At 41.9% G+C, this 23,601-nt stretch overlaps 1 protein-coding gene across 1 annotated transcript in view; it reads left to right on the top strand.

Moving 5' to 3' along the window:
- LOC138300996 (glutamate receptor U1-like) overlaps positions 1 to 21,655 on the top strand; it is a 229,767-nt gene extending 208,112 nt beyond the window's left edge. The window contains exons 9-12 of the mRNA XM_069240982.1: positions 4,004 to 4,227; positions 11,013 to 11,238; positions 12,732 to 12,979; positions 19,315 to 21,655. Of these exons, the coding sequence (XP_069097083.1) occupies positions 4,004 to 4,227; positions 11,013 to 11,238; positions 12,732 to 12,979; positions 19,315 to 19,410 (794 nt within the window). The 3' untranslated portion in view covers positions 19,411 to 21,655. The remainder of the gene's footprint in view (positions 1 to 4,003; positions 4,228 to 11,012; positions 11,239 to 12,731; positions 12,980 to 19,314) is intronic.
- Positions 21,656 to 23,601: the final 1,946 nt, after the last annotated feature.

Below are 23,601 nucleotides of genomic sequence, written 5' to 3'. Positions count from 1 at the left end.
GTGCCCCTAGAGACAAGACTGAAAACAGCATTTCAAAATACAATCAATAAGAAAGAATTGGCTCAAAAAGAGAGTTTGAGTTCAGAAATTTAGGAAAACCCTGAAGGTTTATTAAAATGTAAAGTGCAATACAGAAAAATGCAAATACAGCTAAAATACATAGAAATTAATTGCCACAAAGACACTCAGTTACAGAAATAATGCAATTATAGGCAAAATCAGAAAAATAGTCTGTCTCAAATGTGTAGCCAATCTGTAACAATCCGTGCAGCAAGAAAATGTACAGGAGTCTGTTAGACTGTGGTGAGGCTCAGTATCCTGTTTAAGGCACTCGCCTGAAGCTCTGTATGTTTGAATATTCCTCCCTGTTGTTTTTCGATTACTTCAAGATTCACCCTATGATCATGGGAATTGTATCATTCGTTTATACTGTGAAGACTGCACCTGTATGAGCAGCATTTCCAGGGAATGGGGGTTGTTTTCTTATCGTGGCAGGTAATTTGCACAACCTGTACTATCGATGCATCGTTAACATGCTATTGTTTTCTGTCTACATGGAAAAACTCAATAAAAATAATATATATATATATAATTATATATATATATATATTTGGGCACAATCCCTAGTGCACGCTCAAAGTCTCTCTGGATGACTCCCAAATTCAAGGGGTTTACATAGCTACTTTTAGCACAAAGAATTGGTGGAAACTGCATAGTCAGCATGGTATGAGCAAAAGTAGAACAATTACACCAAATCATTTTGCAATATTCTAAAACTTCATATAACCCTACCACCATAACACTAACTTAATACATGAATATTTACTTGCTCCTTTTGACCTAAGCTCACCCAAATGAGTCAGGACAAACTGGTTTAATAAACAACAGAAAACAATCACAAATAAATGCAATGCAGTGTCCAGTAAAAAAAGCCTTGGAAATTGGCAAAAGGGTTCCTGCAGCGAGTTCTTTGAGAACAATATTTCATACAATTACAGTGCACATCTTTCTGCTTGTGGTGTCAAGAGATAAATATAAATACACAATAAACATCAAACTAGAGCAGTCATTTTAAGAAATATGAAGTCAATCCCTAACTGAGGCCTACTTTAGCATAAGCCAGGAAAAATATTAAAACACACCATAATGATTTGGTTTCAATTGTAGTAGTAATTGTAGTAGTAATTCACATAGATGAATTTAAATGTGGAATAACTAATATTAATACACATATATAATTGAAATTGTGCAATAACTTGCACACCTTGCATGGTCGTCACAAGTAGAGAAATGTAGTGATAGTTACACTGCCATAAATATGGAGGAGCGACAATTACTATGATCTGAACAGCCAGTGGAAGACGGGATGACAGTAGAGCGGTTTAAGCTTTCAGAGCCAGCTAAACCTCTTTCAGTGTAAGCCTGATGTATCCCATCTCTAAATGAAGTAGCAGGAACGTTCGATTGGCACAGCTGGAGATCTGACAAACTGTAAAGATGCATTAAGTTGCAGGAGCAGCTCACGGAAGGGAAAAAGGGGTGGGGTGGCGCATGATTGGGGTTTTGGGGGGGCAAAAATAAATAAAAGCATAACATACCTTTATCCACGGCGCGCTACGCCGCTCCATCCGCTCTCCTCCATCGTTGCAGGCACAGGCTCCTAGCCTGCCCTGCAGCCAATCTTGACGCTGCTCAAAGCAGTGTGAGGATTGGCTGAGAGCTCCCAGCCATGGTGCTCCCAGCAGTCCTTAATTTGTAAATAAAAATATGCCGTGCCCAAAGCCTGCCTCTAAAAACACGTGGCTGCCACAATTAAATGTGGAAACACGGAATACTGAGGCAGCATAATCCTGAAGCCATCTCGGGCCTCTTCAATCCAATTAAAGCCACTTCCTGCCCCTTTAGCTCACTTTTGCAGCTTTCTGCTTTCTTCCATTGTGACACTTTTTCTTTTTTCTTTTTCCGTCTTTCCCATATGTGTCTTTTGCTCGCAGCAAATGCTTGAGGCAGAAGAATATGCAAGGGCCCTCGAAATAAATGCTGGTGCTAAGCACCGGAAAGAACAAGTACAACTGGGAGCCTCTGCCTGGTCTCTCCAACCTGGCAACGCAGTGCAGAGTTGGAGAGACCCTATTGCGCATGTATGTTTGGCCAGCCCGAGACGCCCGTAGCCCCGCCCACCTTTATAGTAAAAACATAATAAACAGGGTTTATTATGTTTTCACTATAAAAGTTTTGCAGCTCCTGCTGCTGGTGAGGTGCAACGCTTTATTACGTTAATTGTCTCCAAATCTGATGAGGGTACAACATAGCTATAGAGCTGTGAGCCTGGTGTTCTAAATAATTGTTTTGAAGAGTTTTCTACCTTCAATATTTTGCAGCAATAATGCTTTTTCTATGTCTTAAAAGATGATATTTCTGACTTTGTAAAAAAATTAAGACGATAGGAGGACTTGAAAAAGGGAAACACCCGAAACAACGACTCCTTAACCACAAAGTCATGGAAAACGAAAGCGAAACAACGGTTTAGTTTTCCACGACTTCCTGGTTTTCGTGCCTTAACCACGCATGTGTGAACCACATACATGCGTGGGTAAGGCACAGAAGAAGGGAGTTGACGCGGTGAAGGAGGAGGTAAGTTGGGCTGGGACTGGGGCTGTTTTTTGGGGGTGGGGGGCTCGGACGATTAGGGTTTAGGGGGAAGCAGGGGGGTCAGGGTTTAGGTTTTAGGGGTGGGTTGGGGGGTTGGGGTGCTTTAGGTTTTAGGGGAAGGGGTTGGGGTTGTGGTAATTTTGGGGGTGGGGGGGTTGGGGTGGTTGTGGGGTTGGGGGGTTGGGGTAATTTTTAGGGGTGGGGGCTAGGGGGGGAAGCATGCTGGAACTGTGCATGCTGATCACTAATGCCTTTACCAGGAATGCCTTTACAATGAAAAATTGTTGTAAAGGCATTCCTGGTAAAGGCATTAGTGATACCAACGAGTTTGTTGTTCCGAACTCGTTGTTGAGCCATGGGTGCTTGAGGCACTCGTGGTTTCGAGATATAACCCTTGAAAAATGATCATAATTCTTTCTGTACTTGACTTCAAACTTGTAGAACAGAACGCCCTGTTGTTTTAATTCATTTATAATTTCTAAAAAGTCACTTTAAAACTTTTGGTTTTGATGGGGGCTCGGTCTGTAACCGAGCGAGTAAGGCATTATGGTACCCAAGTGGATCATAACAAGGGTAGGCAACATCTTGCCTTGGACACTCAGAATATGCAAATAATTACTAGCACTGGGACAAGACCTACATGATATCGGGAGCGTACACATTACAATCATACCTCCACTCACACACATATGTGGGGCACACAAACATACACATATTCATACTTATAAAGTCACACAGGCATGCGTAAATGAACACACAAACGAAGCAGGAGCATTCAAGTTTTTTAAAAATGTAGCCTGTGAAAGCTAGCTTTGGCCTTCCCCGCTCTAGCTGCCTCAACTCTCCCTCGCCCTCATCAACTCAGTCCCAGTTTCCTGTCCTTGATCCATTTCAGTCATGGCTTCATACCAACAGAATGCATGATAGGGAGCCACCCACAGTGCTGCCAGTCACTAGGTAGCTTGCACAGCATGGTGATTAGCTGCTCTCAAACTCTACAGTGTGTCACAGGAGCTACTATTTTGGAGGGCTGATTTACAACATCTGGTGTAAACAATGAGTTGTGAATTATGGGCCCACCTCTCCGAGACTGCTTTAGATCAGTGCTCCGAAGTGTCATAAACTGGCCACCACATTGTCTCATGGTCTGGTCAGGATTCCCAGAACATCATGAACGTAAGACACCAACAACCTCTGCTCTCATCCTTCCCCTCTCCCTTTTGGAAAGTAGTTACAAAGGGTTGTGAACCCTACATTAGTCCATTCAAAGATGTAAATGAAAGTTTACATATACAAAGTTTACTGTTTATTTGCATGATATCTTGCTATCTGCTCTAAATCCCATTCACAGGTGCAGAGCCTCACCCAAAATCGCTATCGGCACGTATAATTGCTGTCATCTGGTGGGTGTTTACCATAATTGTTGTAGCTGCCTACATAGCCAGTTTTGCTGCTATGTTGAAATCTGGGAATGAAGAAGCACCGACCTCCATCCAGTCATTTGAAGATCTGGCGAAGCAAAGAGCCATTGAGTATGGTACAATTGAGGGATCTTCCACCTTTAACTTCTTCAAGGTAAAAATCTGATACATTGAGGTTTTGCACAATTAGTAAAAAAAGCGATAAGAGCCACACCTGCAACTGAGTCATAGGAGAAAGTGACATTAAGCTAGAATCAACATCATTTTGAGCAAAAAGTGTGTCTACTCGTGTACATGAATACAACTTGTCAAATGCATGCAAAACTATTCAAAAATGCATATACTGTTGTCTTTTAAGTACAAAACAAAGCACAAAGGCAGGCGTATGAACATACATGGAAGTGGGAAATGCAATTTGGTCCCTCTGTCATGAATGCCTTTCCTTTAAAAACATCTGTTTTTCACACATTTGATCAATTTTATGTCAAGCTAAAATATGTATAGCTTTTAAAGATTGGTATGTCACACTGTGAGTTTTGAAACTATTATTTCTGCTGTACTGCTCGCACATACTTGTGTTGACATTGCTCATTGTAGTTGCCCAGAGTTGTAGTATTTGAAGGAATTGTGGAAAACCTTTCTTCTTTCTTCTTTTCTTTCACTCTAGTTACAGTGAGGCGTCAGTGGAATGTGGTCTTTGGCAGTTCAAGACAGGTGTTGTGTTCAACAAAAGCCAGTGACTTTGATGCATCAAAAGAACATGCCCAGAACAAACCTTATAAACTTGACTCCACTTTTATTTAAAGTTATATTGGTGCAAATTGAGTAGTAGTCATTGGTCATTTTTTGTTTTTAAAGACATCTCTAAGAGTGTCGTATATAGCGACTGGTTCCCTACGAAGAATATTTGTATGGAAACCAGGTCTCAGTTGCTAAACAGCTGTTGAAGTGCAGCTTTCCTGTTGCCCTCAAAAGAGTGCCAAGGTGATAGATGGGATATTTTTCTGGGTGTTTTCAGGATGTCAGAGAACAGCACGTGCACCATGTGCCTGGTGCATGTGATGAGAATGGCAGTGTTCCTGGCAATTGATTGGTATTATACCAGTACAACAGTTTTGTGAGTGACTTGAATTAACTTATAGTTACGCGTTTTAAGTTGTAACATGTTGGGAGCGTCAAGGACCTCTGTGCAAGATTCAGCTCCGTTCGCTCAAAAAGGTGGTCCTGCAGAGTAGTTCTTTCCTGAAGTGTCTTACCTTGAAGATGGCCTAACCAGGAAGGAGAGGCCTGGATCTCCATGCACACAAGGACTGAGTTAGACAGCACTAAGCATCCTCTAACTGTCTGCTTGAAACTGTCTCAGCAGCCAAGAGCAAGTCCATAGGCAGAAATGTGTTGCTTGTACTCAGTATTGATGGATTTCTTTGAACAGTAAGGGGGCAGCACGTGGTGGCACCACTATAGATCTACCAACCTATGTGGGGGAAACAGGACACATGTAGGACTCCACTTCATAGGCCAGAGTGTAGGAGCTGACACAAATCAATCATCCAGAAGGGCAAAGATTCATCTGAGATATTTGGTTGTTCTATGAGAGATGCTGAAGGCTTAGACCCTTACACGTCTGCCACACACCCTTGTTCCTTTCAGCTCTAAGGAAGGTGTGAGAGCCACCAAGCCCACTACAAATAGAGCATGAAAGTACTCTGGGCCAGATTTACAAGAAAGTGGCGTATCAGCTGTGATGCGCCACTTTTCTTGTGCCCCCCCACCTACCGGTACCTAACAACACCTTGGTAGCATCATACTTACAATACGGTGCACCATGGCTCGCGTTAGGACAATAGCGTCATAATGTTGATGCTATTGTTGTACTTTGCAGGATTAGCGCCACAAATAATGGCAAAGTAAAGGGAGGCCCATTGAAAGTAATGCGTGCATAATTTTAACACCTATGCTAAGCAGGCTTTAAAAATGATGCTAAAAATGGCACAGTGAAATGTTGTAAATTCAACTGCCCCATTTTAACGTGCCTCCCACTGCCTGAACGGCCCCTTCCATACATTATGCCTGGCGCAGGCATAATGTGGTGTAAGGGGTCACAAAGTCACGCAGTGCAAGCATTGCACCACTTTGTAAAGATGGCAAAAAAGAATGGCCTCCCTAACGCCACACAAGCATCAATAAAAATGACGCTAATATGGCGCTATGAGCAGCTACGGCCATGTAAATCTGGCCCTCTCTGCCTCCAGGGTGGGTGAAAAATTAAATTGGAGAGGAATGGTGTGACATAGAACCTCATGCCAATGATACAGAGGGCTACTAGGCAGAAGTGTAATGAGGCCATATATAAGATCATTGAGTAAGTGATACATGCCTAGAAGTCCCTACTATCCAAATATCCATGCTTGGTTCCATTCTTTTAATAACGACCATTTCCCTCTAGCCAGTGAGACAGTCAAGGTGAAGAGAAAAACTATGGGGCATATTTATACCTTCTTTGCGCTGCATTAGTGTCAATTTCTTTTACGAGAGTTCAGAGCAAACATAACTCCATAGTTATATTTTGATGCTAGACCAGTCTAGCGTCAAAATATTGGAGTTAAAGTCATTTTTTTAGATGCGTGAAACCTTCTTGCGTCAATGAGATGCAAGGTAGGCGTTCGTGTCCAAAAAATGACTCAAAGCCCCTTATTTTCCTCCCATGCAAAAATGGTGCACGGGGAGGCGGACCTAAATAATGGCGCTAAGCCTGCTTAACGCCATTATTTAACGCCTGGGTCAGAGCAGGCTTTAGAGGACCTGTGGACCCATTTCCATGGTCAAACACCATTGAAAGAGCCCACAGCTGCTCTCCCCAAGTCCCAGGAACAAACCCACCGGAGGGACACCAGGGGATGGGGACCCCATCCGAGGTAAGTAGAGGTAAGTATTTTTTTAAACATTTTTGGAGTGCCTTTAGGGGCCCTGAAATGGGCCCCTCTACATGTCACTTGGTGCAATGACAATGCCCAGTAGACCCTTGTCCCCTGTGCTGTCCATTGGGGTGGTGGGCATGACTCCTGTCTTTTATAAGACAGGAGTCATGTGGTATGGATGGTTTTGTGTCAGGAAATGATGCTAGGCTAGCTAAAGGCATTTTTTTTGCCTCTAACCAGCCTAGTGTCATTTTTTGGTGCAAAACCCTCTACCCCCATCCCACCACCCCCAACCAGCTGACATAATTTTCTCAGATGTTATCACACCCTTTGCGCCGGCTTGCAAGATTCCATAAATTTGGCGCCCGGCTGGCACTCTGGAATGACGCAAGCCGGAGCTATACTTTTTGACGCAAAACTGCATTTGCAAGTATAAATATGGGGGTATGTTTGAAATAAATATTTCAGCATTCAGCATGGTAGCGAGATGGCAAGATGAGAATCTATAACTGGCAGTACACAATTGGGTCTTTGATACACAAATCAAGAAAAAGGCACACATGTATTAGACATTCATCCTTCTTGTATGAGTTACATAGTATATGGTATTTCTGACCATTATCGCTCAATGTCAGACAAGCAAATGATATGCCAAAAATTTTTCATTATGATTGTAGGTGGATTAAGCCAATGTTCAATTTGCATTTTGCAAGTATTGTGGGTATCACAAGATGGCGAGCCCAATGTGACAGTAAGCATACGTATGGTCTAAGTATGAAGAAAAAGCTGCAAGGTGGTCTTTAAAATAATTGAGTGATCCATCTGTCAGGCTCTTTACAGTCATTACCATCTTACAAGCATTGTCCTGAACAACCAACAGACCTAATTCAAGAAAACACCCACTGGTCCTCAGAGTAAGAGGGATTTCTATACCTTCTCCAGTTTCATACATCCTTTGATGCCAGAGCACAAAAAGTACAGCTTTTTTCAATTTGGTTTTATCTACTGAAACATGTTGTGGATTGTGTACTCCTAGTTATGCTTTGTCTGGTCGTTGGCTTTTGATAAAGGGATGTAGGAGAGTACCTCTTTTTGACATGGTTACCCCCACTTTTGTCCTGGTACCTGATGTGATTTCAACTGCAAGTGCACTGGGTTCCTGCCAACCAGGGCCCCAGTGCCAGATCCCTTTCCCAAAACTCTACAATTGTTTTCCCAATTGGAAAACCCTTTAGCACTGCCTGTCGGTAATAGTAAATTGTACCACTGGTACCTAGGGCCTGAGATACTAAAGAGGGTCCCTAAGGGCTGCTGCATGAATTGTGCCAACGTAAGGGACCTGCTGAAAGGCTTCCATTGCAGGCCGTGTGTTGTGGTGCAGACAAGAGTGAAAATACGACATGGCACACAACCAGAGTGCCATGTCCCCTAATACTCCATGCAAAATATGCAAGTCACCCCTAAAGCAGTCTTTACAACCCTAAGGCAGGATGCATTATATTACATATGAGGGCATATCTGCAGCTATGCCCCTGCTATGTCTTTGGCAATTCCTAAACATAGTAAGTGGGCAGGGAAGCCATTTTAAATGCATATGCTGGACACTGGTCAATACAAGTTCCCCAGATACATGATGGCTTCACTGAAGATTGGGATGTTTGGTATCAAACATCTTGTATTGATAAATCCACACTGATGACAGTGATAGATGTATCAATACATGCACCCAGAGGGCACCTTAGGTGTGCTTGCTGACTAGTTTGAGCTAGCCTGCCACCTCTAGACAAGAGTCTGACCCTCAACGTTGAAAGCCTTCGCTCTCGAGTGGTCAGCTACAAAGTCTGCTCTGGGAGGGGTATCACACACCCTCACCCAACAGGATGACATGCTAATCTGCATTCAAAGGCCGGGAGCATCAAAGAAGCCCACCACCCTTGATATGCAGATCTGGCTTTCCTCACAAGGGAGATGCCGAACCCTTCTGCCCCAGGGACCATTTGTCACCTGGACAAGCGGGAAATTTAGTTTTCAGAGAACTAAACCCTTGGGTCAGTCTCACCCCTAAGTTGAGCTGCTTGATATAGACACCACATTTCAGAATCTGCCATCTTGGAATTGACAGACTTAGGAATTCTGGAACGAGGTTATGCCCACCTCTCACAGGAAGTGGTTGTATAGAGGGTGTAGAGACCACAGGAGTAAGTAGCCCATTGGCTACTATGCTACACTCCCTGAAATGCCCCTAAATTCAGTATTTAGTGGAGCACCTGGCACCAGAGAAGCATATCCTGATGAACTAAGAAGATCAAGGACACTGAAGAGCTGCAAAAGGAGAGAGGAAGAGCAGCTGACCTGGTACCAACCCCACCAGTCTGTCTGCATCCCTCATTGAAATCTGCACCAAAGTTCACTCATCGTGCAGCTGTGACTCGAGAAACCTGGGAAGACTGCCTGTCTTAAAAAAAATCTCAACACCTCCCGTGAACAGTGGACATGTTCTCCAAACTCCAAAGAAAGGACTCTGAAGCCTCCAGACCGCCAAATTCCAACACCTGAAGCCACCACTGCACACGTTGAAGTGGACCACCAGCGCCAACAAGGTTCCCCAGCCCTACAGAGTCAAAGTCGATCATGGTTTCACCCTTCTTGAACTCCTCAACAATGCCTGCAGCCTCTGCACACAGCCTCACTCTACCATGACCGCTCTGGTGAGAAAAATATGACACCTAAGACACCACTGCACCCATCGCCCCTTAGCTTTGGAGAAGAAGATCAAAGGTGCTTACCTGCCGCCGACCTTTGGGAGGCCTGAGCCTCACTGTTGGTTCAGCCTGACTGGCTTCCTGACCGGAGCCTGCAGCCTCTTTTCACAGTGACTGTTCTCCATTGAAACCCATTGGGCACCTGACACTGTTTTGCCCTTGTGCAGCTGGTGGTGTACTGCTGGTGCTGCCCTGGACTTTGCCCACCACTCACCTTAACTCCTGGAGATGGGTCTTTTAATTCGTTGTACTCTACCTGTTTGCAGAACTTGTTTTTTCTCCCATAGGATAACATTGCAGAACTCAGAAATTGCACTGTGCCCGCTTTTTAAAGTGATAAGAATTTATATTTAAAAACGTACTTAACTGACAGATTTTTTGCTGATGCCTAAATATGTATAAAGATACCTGCTATTTTTGTAATTTGGTGTGGATCTTATTCTTGAATCGTGAGTTTCATTTATTGACTATTTGGGCATTTGTGGATGCCTCACACTTCTCTGTATTAAGCCTAAGGCTGCTCAACCACACTACCTTTCAATAGAGCACTCTGGGATTGCATAGCATGCTCTTGTCCTCTCACTGGGGAACCCCTGGACTCTTTACACGGTATATCTAGTTAACATTCATCCCACATATCCAGCTTCCTACTAGGGAGCAGTGCTTTTAGAATATGTACCGTTTTATTGGAGGGGTTTCAACAGGTCTGCAGTCTCTTGGGGAGACCCCATACCTCGTTCTACCTTTTGTAATGAAGTTGTATCATATGTATATTTCCAACATCTCAAAATCATGTGTTTAGTCTTTCCACAATGGTCACTCTGAAAGAATATACTTGTGGAAATACTGTCTTATGCATTGGACCGATATCTCTGATTTTGTGTTTATCTTGTGTCGATGGCATTACTTTTTCATCAGCTACTGCTCTGACACTAAAGTTTTTCACCCCCTGCTTAGTTTTTCTTGAATAAATTAAATACTGGGTGCCTAAAAGTTCTCACTAATTTTGCCTGATCTATGTATTGCAAGAAACTTAAACAAGTATGTTAACACATGAATAATATAAATAAACTTAAATTGGTGGAAAATGTTGTTCTTTTTTTCTCATGTTCTGAGGAGACAGTCAATAAATCCCTCAAACTATTGCATGGTCACAAAAATAGTAGAACCCCCGTTTCTAATAACTGTAAAACTTTTGAACCTGCATGATAGCGAGCACTTAGTCCTTATCCATTTTTCTACATTTGTCCATTATTTAGACTTCCAAGAATCCAACGTACCGTATAATCTATGAGTATATGGAACGACGGAAAGAATATGTGATGGTCAGAACTGTTAGTGAGGGACTACAACGGGTGAAAGAGTCCAACTACGCTTTCATTGGTGAATCTGTCATGCAGGACCTTTTTGTGGCCAGAGATTGTTCCTTAATGCGAGCCCCAGAAGTGATTGGAGCAAGAGGATACGGCATTGCTGCCTCATTGGGTAAGAGCATCGGAGCTTCTCATTTAGGTGAATAAGGTTAAATAAGGGATGTACTCTCACAAGCCAATGGAATGCTTAATGACAAAGTTGAAATTTAGATGGTGAAGTATTATAACATAAGTCTGGGTTTCATGTGAAACTTTTGACTACAGAAATATCTATCTGCGCTGTATAGAATCCAAAGTAATGTCTACTGCGATATTGTCATGGTAAGCATAGACAGGGAAGTATAGATTGACGATTCTAAATCTCTATCAACTAACCTTGACAATATAGTGCAAGTTGATATTGTGAAGCTGCTATGTGTTCAGGTTGCTATTTATAATTGTATTTTGGTAACAGACCTTTGACTCCCTTGTATGGAAGCTACACAATTCCAGATAATACATTGTACTGATCCCTAGTATTCTAGAACAACCATAGAGAGAAAAATAACGACATGCACACAAATGTTGTGTACTGGTAGACTGATACATTTTTATGTCATAGCTGCCAAGTGACACTTTCCAAAGTTGTAATACCTTGAAATTGTTCAGGCTTTTTAGCCAATGGCACTTAGCATGCTGGGACTTTTACAGCCCGCACTTACATGGCTAAATGCCAAACTACAAATCCAATAATACAACAAGTTGTTAACTAAAATAAACATGTACTGGCAGAAGATATCAACAACTAATATGAGACCACTTGGCAGCTAGGTAGGATTATGATTGCACTTGGCTCTTGTTTCCATGTTAGTCATATAAACATTTGCCAAACCAACTTGGGTTTACTTGAGTGCAAACTCTTAAAGCAACAACTTGCAAGTCTGGTACCATGGGGCCAGACCACCCTATGTCTCCTACATACTCTATCACATATAGATCATCCCTGTACCAAATTTAAAACAGCTCAACTTGTATGTTTGAATATGGTAGAAGTTGAATGGTTTGCAGGTTGTAATATGCCATTATAACACAGGTAAAATTATATCAAGCTAGGAAAATATTGCATCCACTATATCGCCTTTGACTATATTGTCAAGGTGAGTATCATAATAAAACGAGTTTTTATTTACTCTTCTTAACTTCACATGTATGTACTATGAAAATATAACCATAGTCTATATATTAGATGCAATATTTTCGTATTGCCATATGGTGATCCCTCACCCACCTTTCTATCTCAAAAGGGCCATAGGTTATTCATAGTGCATGCCAATTAGGGCTTTTGCATGCCCTGATAGCTGGCTGACACAGGTCTCCATTATGATAATGATCGAAAGCATAAGCACTGTACAGTGTCTTACATGGAATGTAGCAATAGGCATAGTGTACAAGAGTTTTAAGACATAAATGTCACCAAGAGCTATGCACAATGTGGTTAAAGTTTGCATTAGCATATAAACCACAATATTGCATGTAACACTACATATGGCTCTGTGCTTTTTTCGACAGCTTCTGGATTAACATGAATTTATTGTGTGACTCCCTGTACCTTTTTTCTCTTTCCAGGTTCTCCCTGGACCGAGACCTTGTCTATTGCCATCTTGCAAATGAGTGAGTCTGGCCACTTGGATTACCTGCGTGAGAAGTGGTGGGGAGGCTCTTGTTCCAAAGAAAGCAGCCCAGGATACAGTCCTTTGCAGCCGCAGACGCTTGGTGGACTCTTCCTGATTCTGTCGATTGGTCTTGCTCTGGCTGTGATTGTGTCATTGATGGAGCTTGCATTTAAGGCAAAGGCCACTGCAGAAGAGCAAAAGGTAAGCCACCACCTTCATAACAAATACTCATCAGGCGCCAGTGGACCAACCTTCCTTTAGAGCAAGGGTATGCAACACAGATGCTGGAGGGTCAAATCTATGCCAAAGTTTCAGGATAACCGCTGATAGCAAAATAGTTAATTTTAAATGGATTATATGTAAATATATCTTACATGAATATCCAGCATGGATGTGTCGGTTCTGAACCAACATAGGACACATGGTTTAAATTGCACCAGTGGTTTGCTAGTCACATTTTTCATCATCAGACTTTATCTCAAAGATAGTAAAAGGCAGAAAAGGGAGAACGTTGGAAGAAGAGGAAGATAGTAAAAAAGGTACCAAACGGAGAAAGCAGGTATCTGCAAGATGAGACAACGAGACAAGAAGTGTATGTTGGTGGGAAAAAGTGGCATGAGTTGTAAAGTCTTAGTAATCAACTACTCAGTTTTCAACAGCGTCACAATTTGGCTCCCAGGAAAAACGTTCATGCTCTGTGCTCTTTTTCATGCACATTAAGCGTTGGTAGGACACCCCGGTTTGAGAATTTTGTACAGTGATAAATATTTTGACAGAATCTAACTGATCGTCAGCCGCCAAACAGACGTTGTGGTGCAACTGTGAGATTTTCAGTAAAAATGAACAGATTTGCTGCCGGGCACTGCTGCTCTGCTTTGACAATTGGTGCTCTCGCTTCCAAAAAGTAATTACAGTTTTGAAAAATTCTAATGTTAATTTTTTATCTTCAGTTCTCATGGCAGATCGATGCAAATACACAGCCCTACTCCCGCTTTTCTAAGGATGTTTTGTAATTTGTAATTTTAGGCATTGAGTTTTTTGGAGGCATAAGATTTCAACCATGGTCAATTTTTTCAGGGACTTTAAGACTACCTTCATCACAAAGGGTTCCTAAATACTTCTAAATGCGTTGACTACAACATAAAGTACAGTTTGGCAATGAGAAGAAACAAATTATGAGGAAAGGGTGACTCTGCTGCACCCCTGGAACCGGCCATGGATAACTCCATGCGTTCAAGATCCATGTGGGATCGGACTGCCACTGGGGCAACTATCTGTAATGACTCAATGAACCCAAGGTCGATATAATGAGTATCAAGTCAAAAGGTGAAGCTGAAGCCAAAGCAAATCGAGAGAGCACCCTGTGAACACATGCATGATCCACACGTTAGTTTCTTTTACAAATGCGCTGTGCTACAAAACATTGTATTAGGTACACACAGGTTCCAGTCTGACAAACAGTTCAAGAATTAGCAGAAAAAACGTAGACTATCTCTACGTTCAACAGCAGGAGGTTCATCTGCAGATATGTTCCCAATAGTCTTCTCTCAAAGCAACAGTTCCAATATTGCAAATGTTCAACAAAGTAATGCACAGCATTGTTTTGCACCGTTTGCCACACAAACCAACGCAAACACCGATTTGCGTTGGTTTGTGAATGCCAAAAAAAGTTTCACATCTGTTTAGCATTACAGAAGCAATGCTAAACGAATGATAAACCTTTGAGAATGTGGGCCTCTGTATTAGTTGTAGAAGCCCACAGCTAATTTAAGCTTGTTCGCAGTACTCATAAAGTATTTATCTTGCACCACTGTAGTCATTTGGGCCCATATTTACGTGCTTTGTGGTGCAAGGCAGTGCAGCAAGGTATCTTGCTGTGCAGCTCTATGTCACAGGGAAAGGGCAGGAATGCACTGTATTTATCCAATACAGCACATTCCTGTCCTTTCCCCCTGCGCTAGTGCCCTTTTGGCAGCCTAGCACCAATGCAGGCCCCCTGCACCTTCGTGCAAGGATGCCTGTAGTTGCATGCAGAGTTATGTGACAATCCTGAGAGGCTTTTTCCTCTTTCTATATGTCACGCAACACCTGTAGAAACGCCATTTGGTGCAAAGTAATGTGACACATTGATTTGTGCTGCATTACATTATTCGAGATTTATGAAGCCACGCAGGGTCACACAAGGTGGCCTTGCATGGCTTCATAAATCTCACCTAAGGTTTGCGTCGCTCTTGCACCAATTTGAGTGGTACAAGAGAGACGCAAACCAGGCCATTGATGTGGCCCCAGGTGTCTAAACTTAAGCTTTCTGTAGGAATGAGCATCACTCACAACAAGTCACTTGCCTCTCTTTATCTCCTTCTATTTTGGAAAAATATACACAGACCACCAAGCATTTTCACTAACCATTTCCAGGCTTTGGAATTCCCTTTCCTCTTCAAACAGCCTTGCTGCTACTCTCCAATCTTTTAGAAAACCTTTCAAAATCAACAGTTGTTTTGTTGATTCTGTCATTCCTTCTTCCTTTGTTTTCAGTTTATTACTAATGTAATATTTGATTGTACTAGTTTTATATTCATTTCTGTTTGCTTTATTTGTAATAAAAATGTACATGTTTGTATAGTGCTCCACCAGCCTTCGGCAATGGTTCAACCCTAAAAGTACGAGAACTGAAAACATAAAATATAAGCCACCGGTTGAGTTAGTCTCATCATGCCCCTGCATCCCCGTCATTGGTTTTGGTATTCTGACAATGGTAAGAGCTGCATTCTTAGGGACATATTTAAGAGCCCCTAGTGCCACCGGAGCATCACTTTTCATGACGCTCCGGTGGCGCATTGCCCTGCGCCATATTTACAAGGTGACGTTAAGCCACATTTTTTGGCTTAACGCCAACTTGTTATTACAACCCCTTCACACGCAGCCCTTTGCATGGAAGGGGCGTGCAATGGGTGTTGCTGTAGGCATGCCACACAAACACCCATTGCATTTTGAAGCTGCCTCAGATTTACAAACTTTCGTAAACCTGAGGCAATGCCAAAATCTAATGCCACCCAAGTGGTGGCTTTAGTAAGGCGCAACAAGGAGGAATACTTTTATCCCTCCTCGATTTTTGTTTTTTCTATGTGTGGTGCATTCTGCAGCACACATAGAAAGAGCAAAATGCCAGAAATGATTGTTTATGTACAAGAAGGTTTCCCTTCCTGCACATGCAAAATTGTTTGAAAATGACACTTTGGCACTTCTGTGTGTGCTGCAGAATGCAGCACACACAAAAGTGCCAAATCACAATTACTGATTGTTTATCTGCAGGCAGGAACACCTTCCCGCACATAAACAATCACACCACTCAATGCAGACATCCTTGCACGATGGTACAAGGATGCCTGGGTTGGCAGATAAATTTAGTGCCAGCACAGGGGACAACACAGGGGTGCTCCGTATTCAATTAAATACGGTGCATCCTTGTGTTGTGAAAATGACGGAGCACAGCACTGATAATTTTGGTGCAGCATTGCGCTCCTTCATTTTCCTATAAATATGGGCCTTCGTGAATTAATTGTTTTTCATATGTTCAGGTGTGCTGTGTCATTCTATGGCATGTTCTCCTGGTTGTCAGTCTTCCACTTTCGGGGTTTGAGTGGTCCTACTAATGGTTAGGGATACCCTGTCAACAAATGGCTTGTTCAGTCGATGATCTGATCCATTAATTGACGGATCATTTCCTTAATTTTTTATCAGTCCTTCAGTGGGTGGTTTGCTTTGTTGCTGGTCAGTGGCTGTCCTGATAGTCAAGGGGTTTTCTACTGAAATGAATTCTATCCAATCTGTGGGTTACCCATTATTCTTACTGCTATAAATATCGATGGATAGGTTGCTGTCCTAATTCTCAGCACTGTTATATATAAATAGGGGTTTGTCCTCCAAGGGGACACAGATATCCTCTCAGCTGGTAGTTCATTCACTCAGGAATCACTCCTGTTGTGCTGGTATATGTTTTATTGGCCTTAGACAAACAATTGGACCAATGTGTAAGAAGATGGATCATTCTTACAGTGAAAGAAGCTGCCCTGAGAGTGGGTGCATTGTTCAGCTGGTGTTTGGGCTCGCCGGTGGCGTGTGTTGTTCTCCTGATTATCAAAGTCAGCCTCTCAGTGCATTGGTTATTCTCCTAATGATCAAACATCCCAGAGACTAGCAATACGCTTTGAAGCAAAAGATAAAATCATTTGGAGCAACTGTCATATTAATAGTGGAATGAGTCTTCTGCATGGTAACTCATACCTGGTATAATATTGTGAGAAATATGAAAGGCAGGATATCACATGGACGCTGCAGCAGGGATTTTCATACCTCAAAGGAGAGTTCTCTGATTTCCTGCACATTAAAACTGAGTAATTTGCATTTTCTCTTTTCAGGGTATACCTAGGCCTAATTTAAAGCCCAGGGCTGGCTAAGCCCTGCCTGTGGGTGGATTTCTCGCCATATATTAGGCTAATCTGAGAGTGAACCAAGTGGTCTCCTAGGGTGAGAGTTGCCATATTCTGGTTTGGATTTGTGTCTTAATGGACAAGTTGCTTTTCCATGAATGTGCTATTCTCCTGGAGATCAGAACTGTCCTGTCAATGATTAGGTTATTCATGTGTTCATCTGTGACAACCTTGCCACTGAGTGAGCTGATCTCCTAAAGGTTGGGGTGACATATTTGCTTGATAGTCAATGGATTGCCTGGTGTGGATTGGCTATTTCTTTAATGAATTTAGGAGCATATTTATAATGCTCTAGCGCCACCTTGCACCACATTAATGTCATTTTTTTAACGTTACTGTGTCCCAACGAGGCCAAAATCCCTGCACTATATTTAGAGGGTAGCGCAATGCACGCATTCCGCCACTCTCTAACCCTTTGCACTACGTTATGCCTGCTCAGGGCATAATGTATGCAAAGGGGGCGTTCCCCAGTAAGGGGGGCCGGAAAAATGGCATTTTTTTACAGCACTTTTACTGCCTGCTCAAGAGCAGGCGTTAAAAGGGGACTTCTGTTCTTTAGAATGAGGCCCTCTGTACTCTGCAGGAGTAGTGCCAATATTTCGGCAGTACTCCTGAAGAGTATGTCAATAGCATCATGAGAAATGATGCTATTGCCCCCTACCCTGCTCGATGGTGCGCCGTATTTTAAATACGGCGTACACATGGTGGCTGTAGGGAGGTGCTAAGGGGCACAGGGAAAGTGGCGCTGTACTCGGTGCAGTGCCACTTTCCATAAATCTGCCCCTTACTGTTCTACCAATGGATGGTTTACTATGGATGGTTTGCTCTACTAATTATTACAGCTGATATATAGCTGGATGTGTTGTTCTCAAGAAGATGGTGGCTGCTGATAATGAATATGTGTGATTTTCCTGTTCGTGAATACCTTGTTTTTCTTGTGATAGAGGAGTCGCTCTGTCAGTGTATGAATTAGCTTCCTGATGGCTAGGTTTATCTATTAGAGGATGGGTTCTGTGTTGGACTCTTTGTGTCGCTTCTGTCAATCAGGCTGTAAGTGGTGGGAGTTTCACCAGATAACCAGGCTGCAATGTGTGTTGATTCTTATCACAATGCTCAATGATGCTTTTGTTATGGGTGTGGTTGTTCCTTGATAGTTAGGGCTGTTTTACCAGTTTGTAGCTTGGTCAATTGATAGCCAGATAAGCTTCGTCGGCAAAAAGGTTGGCTGTTGAATAATCAGTATTTACCAGTCAGTTGATGGGTTATTCTCTTGAAACTCAGACTGATCTGCCAGAGAGGTGGTTGACAGATGGTTGTGGCTGTTCTGTTAGCAGGTTTCGTATTCTGTCAGTGGATAGACTGTTTCTGATGGGTTAGCATTACATGGGTGGGTTACCATACTGGTTGTTGGGCTGTAGATAACCTGTCAACCTGATACCCCTTTGCTGTGCTGTTAATGGGTGGATTGTTATTCAGTTATTTTGACTACCCTGCCAAATGGTGGATTGTTTCCATGGACTATGGTGGCCTTATTAGTGGGGGGACTGTTCCAGTGCTGGTGGTGCTCGTTCAGAGAATGCTTTTTTCCCAAAACACTGCAGGGCATACTTTGAAAAAATAAATAACTAACTAAATTAGTACAGGAATGCAAAGTATTTCTTAGGACCTTAATTCCTACTACCTTAATGCCGGGTTTGCCAACTACAAAGGCTGCCTACATTTCATTGCTTCGCATTCCTGTTTCTTTCACCTACTTGTCTTTATATCATGCACCCTTGCATTCTCCCTTTGTCAAGTCCTTTCTTCTCATTCTCCTCCGTCTCCTTTGTCCCCTTTTTGTTTATTTCTCTCTTAATTCAAAGTCTGAAGAGGGCACCCAGACCGGCAGTAGTAAATTCAGAGTGATGGGGCACAGGTTAGGCAGGATCAAGGAAGGAAGTCGAAAATTCTTCTTTACTTGCCATCTAAAGTCATGCAGCACAGCTTCCAATTTTTCTCAAAAAACAACAACAGGTGTCCTACTAACACATTCCTTCTTTCTTCTAGAAACCCTGCTGCTCAGCGTTCACCGACGAGATCGGACGCCGGTTCCGAAGTCGAGAAGAAGAAAACCCAGAGAATCCAGAAAAGGTTCAGCCCTGAAGCACTCTCAGGAGCACACAGGCGTACATGCATAATACTTTAAATTTGAATATGCATACACCTTCTGACACACAAATAATCGTGCAAGATGACCTGGCAGCTGGTTTCTTTACTCAACGACAGCTGTTTATATGATTGTGCTTTTTTGTAATGATTGCCCGTTTTGTAAACATCATTGTGATACAATGGGGGTCTCTCTTTTTTGTATTAAAAAACAGGCAAATGTCCTCAGTTATTGAGATGATGGTTTATTTGCAAAATTGTTGTGTTGCATGCTGGGATATCACATAAGGAAGAATTTAAGGAAGTGGGAGCTCCTTCAAGAGGGTCACAGATGCCGTGAAATATGAGCCTAGATTAAATTCTTTGCTTGTCTTTACAGCCTTCTCGAAATGTGAATCTCTAACAAAATTCAGCCCTGTTTCTTAATAAACCAGCTAGTGACAATGATCAGTCAGTCATCTTAAGAAACCACCCACCCAAGTAACACTGTTAAGTCAATCATGTTGGGAAGTTAGTAGCAAAGGCCAGTTGACCCAACTAAGAGATCTGCACTTTCAAGCAATATACATTTAAAGTACCTACTATACTCCACTTTTTAAAAAAAATGAGGAATAATTAGCAATACTCAATTCCAACCGTCAAATATACACTGCACTGGGTAAAAAAAATCAGTAGGGACTAAAATGATCAATAACGTAGTCACTTATATCCACACAATGTGAGTTATGTTAATTTGGATTGGGGAGTAAATATGTTTAACAGCTGAATCACCAGTCAGGTTTGTGATGGAACAACACATTTCAGTTAATTTCCTCCCACACATTTACCAGAAAAACCTGGCAAAAGTGGCATTGAAACAAATAGTCCCAGATTCGGGTAGTGATTCCCTTCTCTGCTAGAGATAACTTATATTTTGGTTATCCTGCACCTCACAATCACTGCACTATTGGACCATTGCCAATTCCTAATGTGATATTACTGATACAGCGCTCCTGCACAGTATGAAATGAGGCCCGTAGCGTGTTCAGTGCTTTCAGAATCTGCTGTCTTACACCTTCATTGAGCACACAATAGCAGCATTTTTCTGAAACACCTGAGGTTGACCCAAGTTGTTATTTCATCGTTTCACTAGTGCTTGTTTAAAAATAATGTGTGTAATGTGGGGTTAAAAGGCATCCCACTGTCTGCTATTGTGGATGATTTCCCTAGGTATGGCGACTGGTGTTTTTGTGGCCTGAAAACTTTAATAAATCTACAATCTTCAAAGGAGCCAAAAGTAAGGGAGCTATAGATAAACATGCCACTACCTTTATGTGTTTGCGTTCCAGGAGATCCCTCTCTACTGGTGGAAGGTACTATAAAAACCTATTATGCATATAAAAGCCACTGGCAGCAGTATGCTGAGTCTTGTATGCCAATACGTGTCATGGGAAAGGTAAAGCTGCAAGTTTTGCTTTTAGTGCCTTTGGCTTAAAGCAAGGGCAGTCTGTAGCTCACCCCTATGGCATATTGGGACAGATTATGATTAATGTTTTGCCTTTTACAGTATCATGTAGAGAATAATACTGCGAAGGAATTTAAAATACTACAAGCAGCAAGAAGTCATAGAATTATTGTGTGGAAACAGAGAAAAATCCGTATCAAACCTACGTCAAAACCTGCTGGTGTCAGGAACCCATCTCACTAGGTTAGAAGGGGATGCTGATTCATTAAAAAGTCTCATACATTCAACAATCCAGGGCTCTATCTCATGTGATAATACTGCTATTCTGCTTCATTTCAGTGCTCTTTTGACAGGCTTTTTCTGTTAAGGTGTCTTTGGGGGTGTGGGTCGCAATATAGGGATTAGGAGATCTCTAAAGTTTCCACTTGAAGTTCCAACTATGTGATGTATAGTAAAGAATAGCTTAGCTTTAAGTGTCAAATGTGTTTGTCAAAAGAAGGAAATTGTATCACCTATATGATGCAATTTCATGACATAGGTGCTCCATTTGCATGATGTCTGTGTGGGAATGTCACAGTGTTTGATTGTAGGTTTTTGAACCAAGTGAGTTATGTGGGTCCACATCGCATATCTCAGGCTATTCACATCGCGTTATCTTGCAATAACGAGTGTTTTAATGGTCTACGAATTGTATATTCATGGAGTTGTAAACTTTGTTTATTAAACCGACTCATATGCTATAGACATTGTCTAACAGATTGTAATCTAAACAACTTCCAATAAAGAAATTAACACAAATCTCTTAATTTTCATTTTAATAATATTTTGTATAAAAAACTGTGATACCAAGAAGGTGGTGGAGAATTTATGTAAGATTTCTTGGCTGGGCGAAGTTCTGTCGCAATAACTATTTGGAAAATATTTATTTTGAGTTCAGATACTCTAAAAAGAAAACTATAAGATGGCATATTATTTAACATTCATGACAACAACAGATCATGTGTTTATTTTTTAAACACAATTAGAACATTTAGGAACCACTCGCAACATTGCACATATCTTTCTTAGTTCAATAAAATGATGGAGTAATTGCGCCTTTAGAGGGTAGGATTTCTGTTTTACAGAGAGTAATAATAGTCCAAAAAAAGCTTTGAATGAGTGGAAGAAGGGGAGTGTGGATTAACAGTAATGCCACAGAAAGTTGTTTTTAAACCTTATTTAAAGTTTTAGGTTTAATAGTCAAACAACCTAGTGCAATTGCTTGTCAGTATGCAGGGCAGAGCAAGGAATAGTGAACATAGCAAATCATTTATTGTCTCCATTATTTCTGAACAGTATCAAATTCCTACTTACTCCAATCCAGCACTGCTGAAACGCTCTCCGATCCAAACCAACCAGAAAGCAACAGTATTAGTTACAGTGTGTTAAACCTGACATGCGCTAAGTATATTCATTGAGCATCCATTTCAGCGAATCCCAGTAACAAATACTACAGTCAGCAACCACAAGCCCATCAAACCAGCATTTCAGTTTCAATGCCATTGTGAATGCCATGATTCACTTTACTCTTGACTATCCAAATACCACCTCAGGGGACCCTATTTATTCATGGGCTTACTCTGTGGTGGCAACGACATGGCAAAACAATCATCAGGGTCAGTTCAGTGTGCAGCATCCAGAATCCAGACTTCCATCCTCAGTAAGGGTCCCTTCAGCCATGCCAGGCCATGCATTAAGCTAGTAATATTAATAAAGCAATAAGCTGCAGTAAGCTCCATAACAGACACTGAGCTCGGCTGTATGCCCCAGCAGGACTACATAGGAGGGGTGGGCACCACTGTTTAGTCCATAATGTCCTTTATAGGCTCATGTAGGTTATGCAAGAAGGAGAATCTCACTGGGCACCCCCAGGCAAGATGTAAGAATTCTGCAGTATTGCAGGAACATTGCTAGCACTCAGGACTTCTTGAGTGTCAAACGTATTCATAGTAACTTTGAAATGGTATATTCTACATATAAATCTGAAACGCAGGAGTTTATGTTTGCAGTTTATAGAACTCATTTTAGTTTGAGTGCAGCAGTACTGTATTTCCACAGTGCATCACCAAAAACCATCCCTGGTATTTTTCCCCTTGTCCTTTGTCGAGGTGCTAATTCACAAGCTCTGTTAGCGTTTTGAATTTATGGTTTAGATGCCCATTTTCTGGTAGTTTCAGATGTAATTATTAGTTTTGTCAAGGACTGAATTCACCTAAGGAAAGGTAGTGAAAAAAGCTTACAAACCAAAAATAAGAAAATTGCCTTGTAGTTTTTCTACAATTCATCTGTTAGCACATCTGAGTCAGGTGCTTTACCACTAGGGAAGCTCTCTATTGCTTTAAGAATGTAATCTACTGTCACAGGAGCAATACGAGGATTGGGAAACACATCCCCAAACAAGGTGACAGACTTATCACTCAAACATTTTTTAAAATCTTCCACGCTCAAAACACCTTTGGAGAATATAATTTAGTGTAATAAATCAAAAATATCCTCCCTGGATGACAGTCTAGTACACTCCTGGGTTTGAATAGCTGACACTGCGAGGAATCTCTATACAAAAAACTGAAAATCTCAGCCAGCATCCTCCTGAGCCATTCCCTTTAACTGAAAATCTCAGCCAGCATCCTCCTGGGCCATTCCCTTTAACTGAAAATCTCAGCCAGCATCCTCCTGAGCCATTCCCTTTAACTGAAAATCTCAGC

This window comes from Pleurodeles waltl, chromosome 6, assembly GCF_031143425.1.
Source record: "Pleurodeles waltl isolate 20211129_DDA chromosome 6, aPleWal1.hap1.20221129, whole genome shotgun sequence".
Classification (NCBI taxonomy): domain Eukaryota; kingdom Metazoa; phylum Chordata; class Amphibia; order Caudata; family Salamandridae; genus Pleurodeles; species Pleurodeles waltl.
This window is presented reverse-complemented; position numbering and strand designations above follow the sequence as displayed.